Source organism: Diabrotica undecimpunctata, chromosome 1 (assembly GCF_040954645.1).
Source record: "Diabrotica undecimpunctata isolate CICGRU chromosome 1, icDiaUnde3, whole genome shotgun sequence".
Taxonomy (NCBI): Eukaryota; Metazoa; Arthropoda; class Insecta; order Coleoptera; family Chrysomelidae; genus Diabrotica; species Diabrotica undecimpunctata.
Genome location: NC_092803.1, coordinates 176,642,524 through 176,663,735, shown reverse-complemented (window position 1 = coordinate 176,663,735; position 21,212 = coordinate 176,642,524). Strand labels below are relative to the sequence as shown.

Sequence of the window (21,212 nt, the reverse complement as noted above, 5' to 3'; positions counted from 1 at the left end):
CATATCAAAAATTAAAAATTGTTCAAAACAATATTTGTTATTTATTTTGAATATCAAAAATAGGGTTAAATGACAAGGACAAGACTGGCACTGACAATTTATTAGTTAATCACTAATTCGGTGAGGGCAATACCATCGTTACGTTACGTGCAGAACAAAAACTCTCAATTTAACGTTCATCTTCTTCGATACGTTAGTTCTTTACGTATAGGGAGATACGTTACGTTAGGTAGTTACAAAAACTCCCTATTTTTATTCATGGTCCCATTATATTTTATTTTTATGTCATATGCCAAACAAGTCATATGACATATGCCAAATAAATCTTAGGTTATGTCTTGTGTCATTGTCATTATCGTTATGATGTTCATTTTGTTTTGTGTTCATATACAGTATATGTATTGCTTTAAAAAGAATTAAGATTTTTTTAAGCATTAAACTGCGACTTAAACTAATGCACGCACTAGCGCACATTAGTTGCGTCTATATTCGTTGCTAATATTTTAACCGAACGTAATTATACTTTTGAAAAAGAAAATGTCTGTTGAAGTTAGAAGTTTGAAACAAAGCTTGAGGAAAATAGAATTTCCTCTATGCGCCAAAGAAGCATTGCACAAAATTAGTAAGGAATATAATTTTTTTAAAATAAATAATTATTTAAAACAATATTATTTTAGATGAATTAATATGCAGTCGAATGACAACTATAAAGAATATGGATATAGCCCTGAATCTCATGGCTGAATTTATTTTTTTCGAAGTGGATAGAAGGGGTGACAAACGACCCCAACCTCTAAATCCTCTTCTAGAGCTCCAATTAATTAATATATTGTATGAATATTTTGATTCAGTGCCTAGTGAATCTGCTAGAAATACTGTATTTCTTTCATTATTCAGTGGAACAACTGCAAACTCCAGGATACAGGTGCTTTCCAAATTGGTCTCCCTTGCAATAGGCATTCCTTCTACAAAAATTTTAGCATCTGCAAGGGCATGGATGCAGCAATTAGGAAACACTTCTCCAAACAGTTGCAAATTGGCTGAAGCAATAATCCAAGACTATTTTTACTTTTATAAATGTAATATAGATAAAATTACATTATTACCAAAAATTTGTCCACAGTTTACAGCAAATGTCCTAACTGCTATTACAGAAAACTATTTTAATACTAGGGGGAAAGAAATAGTATTTCCACCAGATATATTAGTAGAAACTATTACGAAATGGGTAAGATATTTTTGTATTCATTAACCAGAATAAACTATATTTGATAATTCTGAAGGATTACTAGGTTAACTTCATATTCTTTTATATTATTCTAATGCTGATTTCAAAGTGAAAATGTGTGATAAGGTTCGTTTACATTTAAATTTGAATTACACAAGGTTCATAACCACATCTAATGAATATGAACAAACGAGATTTGGAAATTATTTCTGAAGATAATGACTAAGATAAAGGATTGAAGTTAATAATTGCATGACTATACATTCCACATAATATTCTAGACAACTACATATTATAGCAAACACTCTGCGACCGTTAAATCTATTTTTTTGTAAACATTTCATAAAATATATTTATTTGGCAATTACAACTTGTGAGAAGCTTTAGAGTTAAACTATATTTTTGGTGTGATTGCGAATTGTGTTTTGCAGTAGGGTTTATAAATTATTTTGGTTCTATACAATTTTATTATACCAAGTAACAGAAATTTTCTTTTTTTCTTGGATCTCCTTTTTACAAATACTCGAAGTGTGGATATGTTTAGCTAAGGACCCTATTTTAGAAAGTAGCTTGCACTATATTCAATATAAATACATAATTGTTATGTATTCAAAGGATAGATCAGATAATCTTTTTTGTCTAAATTTTTATTATGATTTTATTAATGCAGATTATGTAGTATTAAATTACTAATTAGTGGGAGTTGATTGGAACTACTATTTATATAAAAGTGATGTTAACATAGTATTAGATATACTTTATGAGTTTGGCCAGCAGATGATACAATTACCAAGGTGAGGCAGGTGGAGCCACAAGTTAGAGTTGACTGTCTAATCATCATCAGTTGCTTGAAACCTCTACAACACAGTTCAAACACCCAGATCTTTTAAATTACTAAATTTGTCAATAATTTCTTGGTTTTAGTAAGCCATTTTATCTAATACTATAAGTACATATGGAGTAGCATTTAAAATTAAGCAGCCTCACTATTGAATGACTGTTTTTACTTGTAAACATAGATTCGTGATATTAAAGTGTTTTTTGTTGCAGTTCATGCAACATTTTTTTATTTTGTTATGTAATGTACTTACCATATTAATCATTTCATTGGTTCCATGTTCAACAAGTTGGTTATCTCTTTTTTGAAGTATTTTCTTGTGTAGGTGATACTGTAATATCAGTATCACATAACCATTGGTTGCTCATTTGTGCGTAACAGTATATACAATTGTTTAAAACTTCAAGATAAATGTCAATATTAAAACAAGATCAGTTAAAGAAGAGTGTGAATTAAAACCAATTATTATTTTTTCTTGTTTCAGTTATCAGAAAATCCAAGTCTGTGTATTGCAGCGCAGCAAAAGCAAGCTTTGCTTCCAGTAGGAGCTATTTCAATGGAAGCTACAACACCCATAGCTGGTCTTGTAAGGTGGTGTGTCCTTGCGCCGATATTTAAAAAGGACAATGATTATTATAACAAACTACATTTAGCATTATTAACTAGTATAATGGAAATACCCAGAACAGTTCCACCAAAGGCAGTATATGCCCAACATTTGGTAATACCTATTAACCCAATTTTAGCGTATGTGAACGATTTAAAAAACAGACAAGAATTGAAACTGGACCAAATCTTAAATGAAGATTCCCTACAAATCTGTTTAGATAGGTATGCTCAGATTGTGCAGATTACACAGTCAGTAAAAGCTATTTATGGACATATTGACGATCTGTATTATCAACTTAAAATGTTGCCTTTTAACAAGATAATGAGTATTGTGATAAATAATTATAACAAAGAAAAAATCATTGTTATATGAATAAATTAGTTTTTTTTGTATCAGCTGTTTTCATTAAATTATTTATTTTAAATTATAAGCATTTTTACTCACTATTATTTTCCTGCAAATTTAATACATTAGGGCCTTATTTGTCAACTGACAACTTTATTGTTTATCTAATCTAATAAAATGCTAAACTCCGACAAGAAACCGATTTTAAAATTGCTAACTGTTGAGGGATATTATACAAATCCAGCAGCATGCTCCAGTTGAATTAATTTTTGCTTAATAAGTTGCCCCAGGGGAATGTAATATTTAAAATTGGCGATGTTCAGCGCTTATTACAAACCAGTGTAGATTGCATACATCCTACAAATTGGAAGAACACTATTGCCCATGTATTGAAAATAGAACAGAAAATGTGGAAGTTATATGGGATAATGGAAAATTTTATTGAACCAGTAATAGCACAGTATAAATAAGAATCAGAATGCCCACATAATTTAGTAAATTTGAAATAATTTAATCTATTCTTCAGCTAAAAGTACGAATAAAATAGTCCATATTATGTCTATGGTTGCCGTAAATAAATTAAACCGGGTTAGTTTTTCTGTGCACACCAGATAAAATTTCAGTGAACAGCACTGGTTCCGTTTAAAACATGGCTGATTCCGTCTGTGCGAACGAGATGCGCGTACTTATCTTGACAAGCAGAATCAGGATGCCCACTCTGCTTAAACGGAACCAGCGCTGTTCAATGAAATTTTATCTGGTGTGCATAGAAAACTAACCCGGTTTAATTTATTTACGGCAACCATAGCCATAATATGGACTATTTTATTCGTATTCAAGATAAGTATCTTGACAGAATAATAAACTCTTGACAAGCAGAGTGGGTATTCTAATTGTTTTATTATTCTGTGCCATTAAGATCTTGCAATATAAAACCTACGGCTTTATCTTATACGATTCATTTTCCATTTGGCCAGTTCATACAACGTAAAAGAGATTAATATCGTTCTAAAATTATTTTCTTGTGGTCTTTTTATTATAAAATAGAACACATAAAATTGTACAAGAGCTGAAAGTGACAGCTGTCACTGTCAGTGTACAGAATCTGACAAAATAACAGTTCCATGATGAAGTGTTAACTCTATCTCTATTCTAGAAAGAATTAGTCCTCACATCTTTTGTATTTGATTTGAAGGAAAAGGGTGATTTTTGTTATCCAAAAAGCCCAGCTTTGTTAATCAATAGTAGGGGACAAGATTTCAATTATCCATAATATTCGAAACTATTCAAAATATACTTTAAAAAATTTTAAGTTTGTGAGTATTTTGTAATGGCGACCCCATCAACTGGTGTTGGTAAGTGATAATCAAATTTTATCATATACTTCGTATTAAAACTACATAATATTTATCGCAGTTGTACCTCGAAACTTTCGACTACTTGAAGAACTAGAAGCCGGTCAAAAGGGTGTTTCAGATGGTACTATTAGCTGGGGCTTAGAAAATGATGATGATATGACACTTACACATTGGATGGGGATGATAATCGGCCCCCCTCGTACACCGTATGAAAATAGGATGTATTCTGTTAAAATTGAATGTGGCCAAAGGTATCCTGATGATGCACCTACTGCAAAATTTATCTCTAGAATCAATATAAACTGTATAAACAGTAACACAGGGGTGGTAAGTAATCTTCATTTTTTTTTGATAAGTGTGGCATATATTATAACTTTAATGACTAATATAAGAATGTATTAAAATAATTTTTCAAGTTACATTATATTGGTAGGTGAGAAATGAAGTAAGGTATATCTTTTATCTATTTATACATATACATTATACATTCTTTGTACATTTCATAAATGTAGTAAACAGACACTGTAATATTGGTTACTATGGCAATTTTTCTAATAGATTTTAGTGTGGTTTCAATATTCCACTAAATTTGTTTTTCAGATTTAATTTGAATGACTAATTTTATCCTTTTTGCCATTTAACTGCATTTTGACAACAATAGACCCAACTTTAATAGATCAATAAGGATACCATTATTTTTAATATATAATACATATATGTTAATATTTCTTCAACATTACATGCCATCTGTATTACATACTTTGGCTAACACTTTCTTCATAATTTAAATATAATTGTAGCAAATAATTGAGAAAATCTAACTGAACTAAACAATTTTATAATGTTATGGACATATCTTCTCATACTATCTCTAGTTAAGTAGAAGATAATGGCTAAATATTGTTTATCTTTGACTACAATACTGCTTTTTACAAAAAATTAAAAAGTTGAAAATTTTAATAGTTAATAAAGGCTATTTGTTGTATTCAGTTTACTTTTCTTTCTTTTAGTTATATATTAATAAAATCCACAGTAAACTCATTTTAATATCAGTTTTGAGATTTTAAATTAGTAATCAGATCCCAGTATTATGTTTGATTGCTGTTTATATTATTAATAACATTATTTCACTGGGGAACAGTGTGATCTCATAAAATTTCCTCCACACGAACATTAAATAACTAAACAATACTTTTTTCTGTTGTAATTTTTGTTATCTATGTGAAAAATATTAAACTGTTTTCTTTTTTCCCTCTTTCAATTGAGTACTTAAATATTTGAAATTCTATCTAACCATTTATAGTCTTCATACTTTTATAAAGCTATAACTTTATCATTTTCATCTTGTTGCTGCTTTATTTATCTATATATGTATTTTTTATTTTTATTTATTTACTAGTTGTACCCTGCACAATTAAAATAAATTTAAAGGAAAGACATTACAAAAATATTCAATTCATTTTATTAATTTTGTTCATTTCGAAAAATTTCTACTGAGATGATTTGGTCAATTTGATCTGGTGTAATTTTGTTGACTAACTAAACCAAAATATGTGCATGTGGCAATCCTCTTTTCTGCCATTCAATGGGATACATCCAGCAGCACGTCTCTACAAAAATGTAATGCTTGATAATAAAATCCAACAAAGATTTCAATTTTTGTTTAAATATGTGTGCAGTCTGAAGATGGTTGTCCAGCTAATAGAAGTTCTTTAATTTCACCCCATGTTGAATTGCATGTAAATGTGATGTATGTATAAACTGTAGAAATTTATGCTGAAATTTTTCAATATCATTAACATGACCTTGGTAGAATGGACACCATACATTAGAGGCATACTGTAAAGTTGAGCTAACCAATGCATTGTACACTATCTAATTAATGGATAGATCCCTTGAAGTACACAAAACAAAACCAAGCCTTTAAAGAGCTTTACTAGTTATTGAATTATAGTCGTGATTAAAAGATACCTGTGAATCAAAGAAAACTCTTAAGTCCTTCATCACATTTACTCTCTTTAGTGATGTATTGCAAAGCTTATAATCAAAGACTATTGGAAAGTAACATTTACCTATATATTTAATCTCATTCCATTAACTGTTGATCAATTCTGAAGATCTGCTATATCCTTGTTTAAATTAATACAGTCAACACTGTTTATTCTTGCATATAACTTAAAATCATCTGCAGATAATAAAAATTTGGAACACTGAAAATCCAAACCAATGTTCTTTATAAACAGATTAAAAATCAAGGGTCCAATGAGCTGAAATGGGATTAGATAAGTGGTCCTTAATTTTAATAGCATCATGATTTACCCTATCAAATTAAAATCGGTATAATTAAAATCCATTTGGCTGCCACCCTATCCTATTGAATTAATTATATCATTTTAGAATAACAAGAGGTTAGTTACTGTGTCATATCTGTTCATCAATGATAATATTCTTGATATTTTGATAGTTGATGATGCAAGTTTTATCTTTGTGATGAGTAAGGAATTGCTAACTGATACACTTTTTTTAAAAATTAATGTGTAAAAAACATTGAGGATAGTACCCATATCTAACAATTAAGAATGTAGCAAAAGTGTTAATCTAATCTCCTGGAAGACATATTTTGATTAGATAGATATTACAGTATACTCCCTCTATAATGAACACGGCTAAGCCTTTTTAACTGCCACCTAATAATAAGAAGGTCCTAATAGACAAGATGTGAAGCTTACAACTGTTTCACATCTTTTAAAAATATGATGGTAGAATACTGGACAATTTAAAGCAGTACAATAGAAGCAAACTTCTTCCCATTGCAGAAGCAATAGTTTATGTTATTCTTGAAATTATGCTTTATACAGATTTACAGAATACAGATTTTTTGTTTTAACAAACTCATATGACACTGACACTGACACTGACAATAAAAGTAAACAACTCTTTTTTGTTTTAATGTATTTCATTGACAATAAAACTAAACAACTTTTTTTTCAAAAACGCCATTCAAACAATATTTAGTATCTTATATTGCTCCGAATGGCTTCACTATAAAAAGTTAATGTTTTAGAAAACTAAATATTCATATGTATGCACAGTATTATTGTTGTTTGATATAACGAGATTGGCTTATAACGAGGTAATTAGTCTGCCATTTCAGTTCTCGTTATAGAGGGAGTCTACTGTATATAGTTTGACAAATAATCAGTAAAACCAGTGAATACATTAACACTAATTTTTACCCAAATAACAAACAAGAAAATTGTTCAAGTACCGTATAAATTAGCAATATAATAATATAACTTGAGTGCAAAATAATTGACTTAAAAGCGAGATTCGAGATTACACCTCCTGGTTCAATGTAAGAAGAATAAAAAAAAATATGTAATGTGCAAACAACAATTTTATTATTGAACAAAAACTGCTATATGCAATATGCTATATGCAATACAAACAGAATTTTCTAAATATTCATCATTGGAATGATTGCAAGAATGATGTTACGAACAGAAAAATCATCAATGAATTGAATTTATTATTTATAATTTATTTTTAAGGATTTGATTTACCACCCCTACTCCTAATTACACTTTGCAATCGATTTCGTATGGATGAGATGATTTTTGTAACTAATTCTTGAAGCGTTGTTTCCCTTTCATCATTAAGTGCAGCTCTCAATTCAATTATGCTCCCTGGTGCATAATTTCTGTCCTGGACTCTTTGTTTAAGCTCATCCCAAACTTGCCCTATTGAATTTAAGTCCGGGCTCAATGCAAGCTAATTTGTTGTATGTATACTGATCTCAGATAGGTGATGGTGACTCATGCGGAATGGCATCGTGGATTAAAATAAACGCATCACCAATAAATCCTGTGTATGGAACCACATATTCTTCTGAAATGTCTATGATGTAACAATCTGTCGTTAAACCTCATTAACATTCTCCACTAAGCACGACAACCAACTTGGTTTTCCCATCTATGGAAATGCCTGTCCAAAACATACAAGAACTGCCTCAATATGACACAGTTTCCCATATACAACATTGAGCAAGTCGCTCTCCTGGCTTTCTATAGACTCAATGCATCTCGTTGTTGCTGTGTAGGCAGATCCTACTTTCGTCGGAGAATAATACCTGACTCAATTGATAGTCATCCCAATCCAGATGTTCGAGAGCAAATTGTAATCACATTTGCTTCTGGGCTGCAGTTAGCTTAGGACCCGTAGCTGCTCTTTTTGGTGTCAGGTTGACTGCCTTCAGTCTCCTTCTGAGTGTCCAAACGCAAGTAACCACACATCGGACATCTCTTAAGCTCTTATTTGAGATTAGCCCAACTCAAATGTCAATTTATTTATAAAGGGATTTTAATACAAGAAATTGATCATCTCCCTCCATTTTTTTAATGCTACTGTTTGAGCTGCTTTAATGATGTGGTATCCATTCGTAATGCACTTGCAAACTTCATATAAGTGACCTATGTATTAGTGGTGGGTTGTTGGTATGGAAATTGATGCATACACTGTTAACTGAAACAATTCGGTGCATGTAGATTTCAATGAGTCAAATTCTGACCCCCTCTCTATGTGTTGCATTCTTTATTTGTAATATGTCTGATTCACCCAAAAATAAAACTTTTTTAAAACTAAATAATAAAGTAAACTGAATATTTTAATACTTTACTTTTTATTTTTACATGTTTACACTTTTTAGAACAAAACAGGAGACATACTTTCGCAAAATAATTTTGAGTGTTTAGCTTCTTTTAATGGAATAATTAAAGTGGGATAATTGCCAAAATAGAAAACCACACCTTAGTACTTGTGTAAAAAAGGTGTTCAAGGATGTAATTATAGAGTACCACAAAAGTATTTAGCCATATTGTGAAAATATACAATACATATTATAAACACGAAAAAAGCAATATATGCAGTTTGCATATAAGGTAGCTTATAAAAAGGATGATGTAGATAAGGACATGTGGGAGATTGGCACAATCCCATTAATTTTTGCCTTTCTAACGGACGAGCATTATATACGTCAAGTTTTCTTTAATATGCTCCCAAATTTTTATTTCAAAAAGTTGATTCGGAAAAAAAATGTCATTGATTTTATTAAACATGACCAGTTTTGAACTTATTTGTAATAATTATTGAACTGTAATTAAAAAATATTACCGTTGCAAAAAAAGTAAAAAATGATTTAGAAAAATCACATTTTTAAGTACACATTGTCATTGCTTTTTATTTATTTTCAACAAAGATATTGTTGATTGAATTTTGAAAAGTGCACTTAAAAATAAAATCAAAAAATTGCTATGATTATATAAATTTTTATGACGAAAAATATTGGTTGATCTCAAAAACTGTGTTTTTCTGTAAACATATTTTTCTAAATTACATAATACCTAATTTACTGTGTAAATTCATTCATGTTAAAATTGATTTTTTTTGTACATATTATGTCTTTTTTGTAAATTTTTATGTTTGGTAATTGTCCCCCATCATTGATTAAAAAATTCAAATAAGCAGTTACAAATAGGGCTATATCTCAGAAACTAGGAATGGTATGAAAAAATTGTTTGTACAAATTTTTAAGATAAAGTCATGTCGATAATAGTTTTCTAAAAAGAAATTATTATTTTTCATTATTTTTCGAAATAACCCAATATATAAAATATCAATCCTTTTTGAAACATTTTTTCAAAATTTTTGAAAAAGGAGTTACTTTAGGAATGTAAACTTTTTTTTTTTATTTAATAATATACACTTTTATCTACCCATTTTCAAATTTTCATCCTTGATGTATTTTTTTTGGGGTCATAGTGTTCTTTGATCCAGCGGCGCACCTAGAATTTTTCTGGTGGGGGATGATTCGGCACCGAAATTTTTTTTATGTTACATACCTCCATTTTGAGTCCTTAAAATTTAAGTTTTAGTTTAATTTATAGTACTAAAGATAGCAGTGCCAAAGATTCAGGTATCTGTTATCCTGCCTACCAACTAAAACCACCCTCAGTTGTGCGCAGTTGACTGTCGCATGTACTGTACTCTGAAAGTGGAATGGCCTCTGTAAGGCTGACGACATTTTTGGAACACTCCCTTCTCTTATCTAGATCTTATCTATGTCGTTGGCCCGCTTGGTGTTGCTCTTCTTCTTTCTTTTTAATTATTGTTCGGATGTAATTGTGAACACTATTCCATACCTCCTTACTTCCCGCCATCTTGACGATCATCTCTCTCATAGTCACAGGGTTCATACCTATTTCTCTATACATTCTGTTTCTCTCCACTGTACATCTATTACACTCCAGCATTGTGTAACAGTGTCGGAATATTCGCAGTATAGGCATTTATCTGTATCTGTCTTTCTGAACCTATGAAGATACGCTTTGAAACAGACAACCTACCCAGTTCCTTAGGCTCGGGATCAGCATATTGGTCCACTGGGCAACATCTTCCGTGTTGTTCCTTCTTGCCATCTTTCCATTGTTCTTTTTCTTTCATCTTTTTTTATGGGTGTTGTCAAATGCTCCATTCTTTCACAGAGATGTCCCCTTTCCTTTCTACTGCTAATACTTGCAGAGGAATGTGATAGACCACAAGACCACTGCAGATACAATCCTGTAAGCGCATGCTACTCACAACAGACTTGTCCTGTCTACTCCTATCATGAAACTAATATTAGGTGTCTATATCTAAATATAATGAAAAATATTAATTTAAATCCTAAACTGTATTTTAAATAACAATTTGTAAACAAATTAAAATTTATAATAAAATGTCTAAACAGCGTCATATGGTTTTTATTATCTTTTCTTCATCTATTTGAATGTCCTGATGGATAAACATCAAAGCTAAACCATTTAGTCTCTCTTCGTTAATGCAATTTCGTAAATAAGTATTTAGTACTTTCAGCGTTTTGGATTTTTTGTATATATATTTTTTATTTTATATGCCCTGGGGGGGGATTAACCCCCAAACCCTCCCTTGAGTGCGCCTCTGCTTTGATCGGGCTATTAGGACTATTCACACACGATCTCCGAAATTGTTTCATTTTAGAACAAATAATGGAAACATATTTAAACCAGGCAATGAAGCATTTTCTTCTTCTTCCTATACCGTCCCCATTAACGGAGGTTGGCTACCACATTTTTAAAAGCTTCTCTGTCTTTTGCAACGTGGAATAATTCGTCTACAGTCATGTTTGTCCAGTCTCGAATATTTCGCAGCCATGACTTCCTCTTTCTACCTATTCCCTTTTTGCCATCGACTCTACCCTGCATGATGACCTGCAGAAGACTATATTTATTATTTCTTAGTATGTGTCCAAGGTATGCACTCTTGCTTACTTTTATCGTTCTCAACAATTTTTTGTCTCGACCCATCCTTCTCAGCACTTCCTCATTGGTGACCCTGGCAGTCCATGGAATTCTCAACATTCTCCGGTATATCCAAAGTTCAAAGGCTTCAATCTTTTTAACTATTTGCGCTTTTAGTGTCCATGTTTCTACCCCGTACAATAGTTGCGACCAGACGTAACATTCAACAAACCTAAGTCTCAGCGCAGTATTCAGATTTTTGTCACAGAACAATTGTTTGAATTTTAAGAACGCTGCCCTTGCCATTTCTATTCGTACCCGGATCTCTTGGTCTGGATCTAATTCTGTGTTGATGTAAGCTCCCAAATATTTATATTTTGTCACTCTCTCTATTTGCTGTCCACCAAGAGTTAGTTGTTCATTATTTATTGGACTCCTTGATACTATCATAAATTTGGTCTTATCTGTGTTGATGTCAAGTCCCATTTGAATGCATTCACTATTTATTGCATCTAGTAAAGTTTGTAGTTCTTCTATACTCTCAGCCATAATTACCGTGTCATCTGCAAATCTCATGGTGTTTATGATTTCTCCACCAATTCTTATTCCCTCTTTTCTTTCCCATAAGGCTTTTCTAAATATGACCTGTGAGTACACGTTGAAAAGCGTCGGAGACAAGACGCATCCTTGCCTAACCCCTCTCGCAATCGGTATATTATTTGTTTCTATATCGTTCACCTTTACTACTGCTTTCTGGTTCCAGTATATAGCCTTAATAAACTCAATGTCTTTTTTGTCTAAATTGATGTTTTTTAATTCATCTATTAACGTCATATGCTGCACTCGGTCAAAGGCCTTCCTAAAGTCTATGAAGCATACATATGCACTCTTGTTATATTCCCGACATTTCTCCAAGAGTACCGTCAACGCAAATAATGCCTCTCTTGTACCCATGCCTCCTCTGAAGCAAAACTGAGTTTCATCTATCTGCTCCTCACATTTCTTATAAATTCGGTTTTGAACAATTTTCAAGAGAATCTTTAAAGGGTGGCACATTAGGCTTATCAATCTATAGTCATTACATGATTTGAGATTGTTGTTTTTTGGTAGAGGTAAAAATATCGATTTAAGCCATTCTTCCGGGATGTTGCCCTCTACATATATGTGGTTGAGAATTCGGGTGTCTCTTTATATTACCGTCATCTAAGGCTTTTAACAGTTCAACTGGAATTTGATCAGGACCCGGTGCTTTTCCTTGTTTTGCATTCTGTAGGGCATTCTTTACTTCTGAGGGTAAAATTTGTAGGTATTGTTTTTCTTCACATATATCTTGTTCATTTTCTCTCTCGTCATGGAACAGATGGATTATATATTGTTCCCATACTTCCTTTATTTTGCTCTCTTCAGTAAGTATTTCTCCATTATTATCTCTTGTTATGAGTGTTCTTCTTTGTCTGGTGTTGTTTTGGTGTTGAAGCATTTTGGCTCGCGCAATTTTCTCGTCCAGCATGGGTTTACTTGAAATTTTCACAGGAGGTAGGGAATAGTCCAATGATCATTTTATATATCATGCCGTTGTACGCTAAAACCGTAGGGGTGGTTGCCACCCCATCTCGAGTGTGGAAATTTTTCATTACATTTTAACCATGGAAATCAATGAAAAAAGTAATTCCAAGAAAAAAATATTCTTTACGTTTTCTTCGTAAAACTAATTAATTATAATTAATAATTTTTTTATATAAACCTCACAACAAGGGTGGTTTTAAGGGTTCAAATATTATGATATTATATCCTAAAGCCATAAAGCAATCATTTAACTAATAAAAACTAAATATTTTTACCATATTAAACCATATTAAAGTTTAAAATGTTATTTTATAATTTTTTACAATTAGGGGCATTTTTCACCCTTAAAAAAAAAGCGTACAATGGCTCAATATAGAAAATGAACTAGAGGGTGAAATAAGCCTAATCCCAAATTTTTGTATAAATCGATGCTGGATAAAAAAATTGTGAGGTTTTGCCATTTTTTCAGCTTCATTTCCTGGCCTAGTTATCTGCTCATACAAAACGATATTAGAATTTAAACTGACTTCAATCTTGACTAAACTTATCATCAAGAGGCTAATATTTCTTGTGATAATTAGCAGATTAGCCAAATGTATACAGATACATGAATACTTTATCAATATTTGGAAATAATTACTTTTTACACTCATTTACATTTACTTTTTTGAACAAGTCACAACAATTTCATCACCAGATGATAAAACCTTCGGTCACATTTCTAAATGTAATGCCTATTGCCTATGATAGGAAAAAAATCTCAACGGATTTGGATTCAGCGCCAAAAAATACTATAGAAAAACATTTTTGTTCTTAGACATCAAAATCTTTGCAGCACTGTGTAATCTAATATGAACGTTAGCATTTAACTTGGCTTTTTTTTATTTTCAGGTCGATAACAGACAAGTCCCAATATTGGCTAGGTGGCAAAGGGATTACACTATTAAAACGGTTTTGCAGGAATTACGAAGAATAATGACACTTAAAGAAAACATGAAGCTGACACAGCCTCCTGAAGGCACTTGCTTCTAGCCTTTGAATCAGCATAACACTCCCCCAGTATCTTCTGTTACAACTTGTCCATTGAGTGTCGATACCTGCACCACGCAATCATGCCGTCTTCTGTAGCGGATTCACCTTACTCACAAACTATCTATGGGGTGTCTGGAACTGGTTCTTGGAAGATAACCTGTCTGGTAACGAGGACAAACTGGTGTATTTAGATTAAGGTGTCTAATAATAAGAGTATTTTTTAATATTACTGCTTGTACAACTTGTTTAACTCTATCAGAGGATGATTCATGATCAAACTTGTATTTTTGAAGAAAACAAAAGGTAATGTTGATGCCAAATGTAATAGAGCATCTAGTATTTCAATAAAATTGAATACAGAGACGTTTGACACAATATTATTACTGTATAACCCAAAGTTTTAAGAATTTCTCTTCTGGGTGGTCGTTTTTTTCGGAAAGTACTTGGCGTTATCGTGATTCATTCGATATACTAGATTTTTGGGTTGATTAACCATTTATTTGTTTTTGTATATGCTACTGAACGGTAGTTGACAATTTATCGGAACTGTATTTTTAAACTTTTACTAGTATTCACTCACTTTGTGTACGTTTTTATACCAAAGATGAAGATTAGACTATAAGCCTAAATTGTCAACTACTATGGTACAAGAAAAATCAATTTATGCTTGAATACATATTACGCTTTATTATGGAAAATCAGCTTCGAAAATCTAAAATTCTAAAAGACATTTATTGAATAACTACAAGGTTGTATTGATATTTAGACATTTTTTGAATGTCGTGTGTGTTTATAAGAAGTTATCCTTTATTTCGTAGTAGTTTTGGACACCCCTTATAACAGTCAGAGAGTAGATATCTATTTGTACATTACTGATTACATTGAAAGCGTTTATCTGAAAAATATCCTACAAGATTATGCTTAAAAATGGTCTAAATCATTCTTTCCCTTGAAAACTCAGAAATTAAAGTAAAGGTAGAATATACGATTTTAAAATTTGACAATGTTATCGCAAGACATCATTACACCCTCAAAATAACTAAAAATCATTATGTTGAACGTACATATTACGTGCTGTCACGCTTTAATTTTCCATTTAAAACGAAAATGTATTTACCGTTAATAATCACTGAAGTGATACTTAGATTTCCTATTAATAATTTCATTATATAAGATGAAAGAATAAGTAGAGATCTACGCTCTGATGACCCAAGTTGTAACAAAGATGGCTAAGGTGTACAGCTTTATAAGCTATGTAGTTAAGTTAACATTTTAGCTAAAGTTATTAGGTTGAGATAAGTTTATATACAGTACCAGAGCATATATTCCATATATAGCAGCTTATAGAAAGGTAGGAGGAACTGTTAAAATCGTTGTTTGCCATACCAGCAGTTTGCTGACATTTCATTTTTATGAGTTTGATAATTGAGTCCTTAATGCAACATATTCACGCAGGTGGTTTTTAATGGCCTTCTTCTCATGGCGCCGTCTACTTTCGAAGGTTGGCGATCCAAATGGCAATTGTAGTTTTGGAAACTTCTGGCGCGAAATCATCGCACACGATGCATATTTCATTGGGTACAGGAGTATTGTGAGATTATTTGATCTCACAGAGATCCGAATCGATACTATCTGACAAATCCATTTCTATGGATGATTCAGAATCATCTCAATCTTCAATACGTCTTTTCTTTTCTGTTGTTTTATTATTCTTAGCAACATTAACTTTTCGTTTCAATTTTTTTTACTTTTATATCACCATTCTGATCTCTCCTCGCTTGCTTCTCAGTTTTCGCATCTCGCTTAGCTTTTTTGTCCAGGAGAATATCCTTTATTGCTGTAGCAGTCCAAATTTCTTATTGTTGTTTCTTTGCTTTTGTAGTATATTTGACTGTGGATGTTGTCTGTTCCGCAGAAGCTCTTGATGTCGATGATGTCTACTTCATAGTAGTTCTTGATGTTAATGGTGTTGATTCAGAAATGTTTTCATTTTCTTCTCGTTCAGCCTCTAAAACAAGTTCTAAATTGTCCAGCTGTTGCAAAGACTTCCTTCCAAAATTTAGTAAGGTTAAAGGGAAATATTCCTTTATCTATTATTATTCTCAAACCTGATATTCCCTTTTCCATGGTTGCTACATTTATGTATGCTTGATTGAACAAGCGAGCTAGATCGTACACCCTGATCTTATGTGCAGTCGAAATCATATGAGAATCATAAATGGCAAAGAGACCTTTTTTAAGAGGCCCAAAAAAGTCAGATCTAGGCTGGGGATGGTTTGACGTATGAGGTGGTATTGTGAAAAGCAAAATGTAATTTTCTTTGCAGACATTATAAATATTCAATGGTATATGAATTATATTCAATACCAGTAAAACTGGATCGACCTTAGTTGATTGTACATAGTTCTGGAAATGCTTAAGCCATTTCAAGAACAAAAAATCGTTTGACCATACATTGTCTGAACATGCATATATACATCCTATTCGATCATCTCTCTAAATGTAGGGATAACCGTTTCCTAGGATAAATGATCATTGGGGGGACATAGGAACCAGAAGCACTAACAGGACATAAGATGGTAGTAATCTGTCCACGTTCGGCTGAAATGGCAACACCCACTTGTTTTTGTCCTCTTTTGGTATAGATTTTTCCTAATTTTTCTGAACGATCGTTATACCGGACTCATTGTAGACCCTGTCGCCACTAAATTTAAATTTGTTCAAAACGTTTTCAAGATTTTTTAATGCCTTCTGTCTGACGAAAACTTGGTTGGGGATTCCGATTTAAAAATCCTCTTAGCTAGTCTTTGCTAGCTTGTTTTCTTGTTTCCATTGTTTTTTTTTCCATTTTTTTCCAATATTAGTTGAAGAGAACGTGACGACTATAAAGTGTATACATTGTGAACAATTTTTGTTAAGACTCAATTTATTTTTAACACCAAAGGCAAACAAATGGTTATTTTATCAGTTGTTCCTAACAAAGCTTACAGCAATATTGTTTTGAACACTTTACTTTTTCATTAATGTCGAAACGCATTTTTCATTTATTTTGGTACGCTGTATGTTTGAAGCTTTAAAATAAAATATAATGACGTAGCGTTTATAAGCTGTACCATTTGTGTAATTTTATTTGAATTACATTTTTACTATATATAATGTTTTGCTGTTATCTGTGCAGGATTTAATAAGTCTACGTTTGTTGAACAATTTTGTTCGTTTAAATTACACACTTTTATTTCAAATAGGCATTAATGGTATTTCGAAAGACAATGAATGAAAACCTTGGTGATAGTATCGAGGTGTATACATTTTTGGTGATAGTGTGTAATATAAACATTTTGTAATTATTGAATTTGGATTTTGGTTCAGTCACGATAAGTTCGAAGATTTATTTTATCTTACCAAAAACTAACTTTACAATATTCAGTTTTATTCCTGCTAGGAAAAAAACGAATTTTTACGACCTTTTTTTTTGTAAATGTAAATCCATGGAAACTTAAATTTTCAGTAAAGTTTTCTTTATTTTATTTCTTATACCCTTTACACTCCTAAAATGTAAATCATTATTTTTATGTACTAAATTTTTATCTGCATCAATAGTGCAAAATTATTAGTGGACAATCATTGTTCTTAAGGCCTATAGTCAAATTCACACTTAGAGTGCAGTACGGCTAAGATAGGCCAATGCTTTTCTTATGGTGAATAAACGCACAGCGTTGTCAGCTTTTGATTGTTCACTCAAGAGCGTCGCACAGAACCGGCTTGGATAAAATGCATCTTCTGGCAGTACTAGTATAATATTTTATATTTTGTATACAGTAGAATAAAAAAAAGCATTGTAAAAGTTGTAAAAATTCATATTTTTCGTTTTCAATAACTCATAAAAATGCTTAGGTATATATTTTCAGGAATTATTCGAATTCGTTGAATGACATCACTTATAAACGATATGATTAATTTTTTGACATATGACATTTTTTGACATATACTTATTTTCACAATTTTTGTCTAATCTCGTAAATCTACCTCAAAACTATTCGAGCTTTGTATAAAAGAATCGCTACTTCAAGTACAAAACATTCCAAAAAAATTAGTACTTTCCAAGCTATTTATACATTTCGAGGAGTGTTCAAGTGATGTCATTTAACGAATTCGAATAATTCCTGAAAATATATACCTAAGCATTTTGATAAGGTATTGACAACGAAAAATATGAATTTTGCGTATAAAACGTCAACATGATATCTGCGGTACTAAGACAAAACCCGATATGTCAAAAATTATCTATTTTTCTTTTTTAATGCCAATATGTACATTTAGCGATAAAGAATATGATAAAAAAATCCTACATGGTCTAGACGCATCCTTGTGATCAGTCTTATCCTTCTTCTTTTTATATAAACATGACTCGGTCTGTTTTTCAATGTGCCTCCATTAAGTTGTCGTTCCATCGTTTTCGTGATCTTCCCACTGATCGTCTTCTTATTGGAGAACCGTCTCTTGTCGTCTTTACTACTCTTTTTGTTGTCATTCGGCTTATAAGATTGTTCCATTCTACTCTTCTATTTCTTACCCAGTTCTTGATGTTCTCCACCTTGCATCTACGTCGCATATATGTACTTCTAGCTCTGTCCCATAGTGTCTTACCATCAATTTTTCCAAGTGTTTTCATCTATGTACGCTGTTTCTAACATTCTTTTTGTCCTCTCTGTCAGGTTCTGTTTCTGCTGCGTATGTCATTATTGGTCTGATGACTTCATTTCTTTCCCGATATTTTTATTTCTCCATATTATTTCATTCAGGCAGCCTGCGGCTCTATTTGCTCTATTCACTGGATCTTACCTATCTTCAGTTTCGAGCTTTCCGTAGCTAGATAATGTGATGCCTAGATATTTAAACCCCATCACTTGTTCTATTATCTGATATTCCAGCTCCAGTCTACATCTTATTAAATTTGCTGTTGTAACCATGCATTTTGTCTTTTTGGGGAAATTAACATGTTAAAATGTAATCAGTCGATTATAAAGTTAGTTTCCGATATGTTCGTTTCATTGCATTTGGTCGGTGCCAAAAGCCGATATGAAAACATACCGGCTTTTGGCGTCGTCTATAAAAGTGAAAATTTGTCTTTTCACATTACAACGTTTGGCTCCAACCGTTTATCTCAAACCTAACGGGGGATCTTGAATTCAGTTGCCTGATTGTATTTTTCACATAAGCAGCGTTAGTGGTTGATTGCATTCAAAAAGTGAGTTTTTACAACATTATGAGTTATTTTCCAAAAACAAAATTACTAAAATGTTTGTAAGTAGCAGGACGAGTAAGCCTGTCAACATGGCATTAAGGGGTACTTTTTTATCGTAGACCTAAATTTCATTTCACTTAATTATGTAATTACAAGGTATTGAAGTATGTTCTAATATGCAAAAACTACCCTAGAATCGTGAAAAAGGAAATGTCTAACGATGACCACGTTTAAGGCTTTTCAAAATTTGGAAGTACTCAACAAGCTAGGATATTTTGATGCATTTCAAGGTTAGTATTGTGTAAAAATGAAACAATATCCTGTATCAACTACTTCTCTCACCGATCAAAGGGGTCGACATGCACCAAAAAATAACAAGACAGAAGAGAGAAAAGCTATGTTAGAGCACATAGAGAAGTATCCGAAGTACGAAAGCCGCTATTCGCGGAGGAACTCACAGAAAAAGTATTTACATCTAAATATAAAAATTCTATATAATGAATAAAAAACAGTATCCAAATGCTGCTTCAATCGATTTTTTCCGTGAGGTTTTTAAATTGAAAGGTTATTCATTTAAACAACCGCATATCGATACATTCAAGACGTGTGATTCTGTCATATTAAAGATCTAACAAAGCGCTGATGCAAATGAAAAGATTCAGGGACCAAATTTTAGGGACTCAAAATGGAGGTAGCATAAAAAAATTATTTCAATCCCCCCCCTCAGACAAATTCTGTGTACGCCACTGGTTATGCAAGAAACACTATTTTTATAAATACTAAAATAATTAACTAAAAACGCCTAAATAGGTTTTTAAAACTAAATAGGTTTTTTATAGATATATTACTTGTGTGTAAATTTTATGATATTCTACTTTCAAAATAAAAGTTGCAGTATCTACTATTCTGTAACTCTGTAAGTTTCAGCATGACCGGTTCAAAGTTCAAACCGATAACATTCCTATTAAATTTTGTTGTTATCTGCCAAAGTGTTGTACAAAGTCATTGATATGGCAACCCTGTTAGTGTGACGTTTCTCTTGAAGCGTTTCGAAGCCGAACGTAATGCTATCTATCGATGATAAATACTACCATTGCTTCAGATGGAGCCATCTCCCTACATTACAATTTGGAGGCGGCAGTTCAAGACATAATTCTTGTTTAACGAGATTTTTCGTATGTTTAGGAAAAAATATTTAACGTTTTATTGCAAATATTTTCCACTTTTACAGTTTTATATATGTTGTTATTAAAAAATTTTTCGGTTTCTTACCGGTAACTTTATTATAAGCCGAAACATATTATTTTTTCCTATTGGAACAAACTGTAAATTCAAAAATTTTCAAAAAATTCATAAGTATTTCTTATAATCATATCTTGATGCTGTAAAAAGATTAACAAAATCCTATGTTTGGTTTTCCCGCTTTATACTTGGAAAAAAGTAGTTTTTTTGAGTTTTTTCAAAAACGAAAACATGAAGTTTGTTTAAAAGTTGTCAAAATACTTCTAGTCATCACATATACCTTCTCAAATTTTTTCAAATTTTTTGAATTTGGGGTTTGTCTTTTGGGGGTGCAGATCAACCTTAACCGATGAAAACAACCAACAGAAGGACATGGCAGACATAGGATACAAACAAAAAGATATAGACAAAAGCCAAGCCACAGAAGACGCAACA

The 21,212-nt window shown here is 31.8% G+C and overlaps 2 protein-coding genes across 2 annotated transcripts; both read left to right on the top strand.

The window, feature by feature from the left end:
* The first annotated feature begins 335 nt into the window (after positions 1–335).
* On the top strand, positions 336–3,093 carry LOC140432600 (integrator complex subunit 15). The gene is made up of 3 exons (XM_072520616.1): positions 336–622; positions 678–1,228; positions 2,551–3,093. The coding sequence occupies exons 1-3, from the start codon at positions 538–540 to the stop codon at positions 3,046–3,048; spliced, it is 1,134 nt and encodes a 377-aa protein (XP_072376717.1). The 5' UTR covers positions 336–537; the 3' UTR covers positions 3,049–3,093.
* A 1,036-nt stretch (positions 3,094–4,129) lies between these two features.
* On the top strand, positions 4,130–17,805 carry Uev1A (Ubiquitin-conjugating enzyme variant 1A). Its single transcript, XM_072520617.1, has 3 exons — positions 4,130–4,376; positions 4,438–4,706; positions 14,150–17,805. Exons 1-3 carry the CDS (start codon positions 4,352–4,354, stop codon positions 14,288–14,290), a joined length of 435 nt encoding a protein of 144 aa, XP_072376718.1. The 5' UTR covers positions 4,130–4,351; the 3' UTR covers positions 14,291–17,805.
* Positions 17,806–21,212: the final 3,407 nt, after the last annotated feature.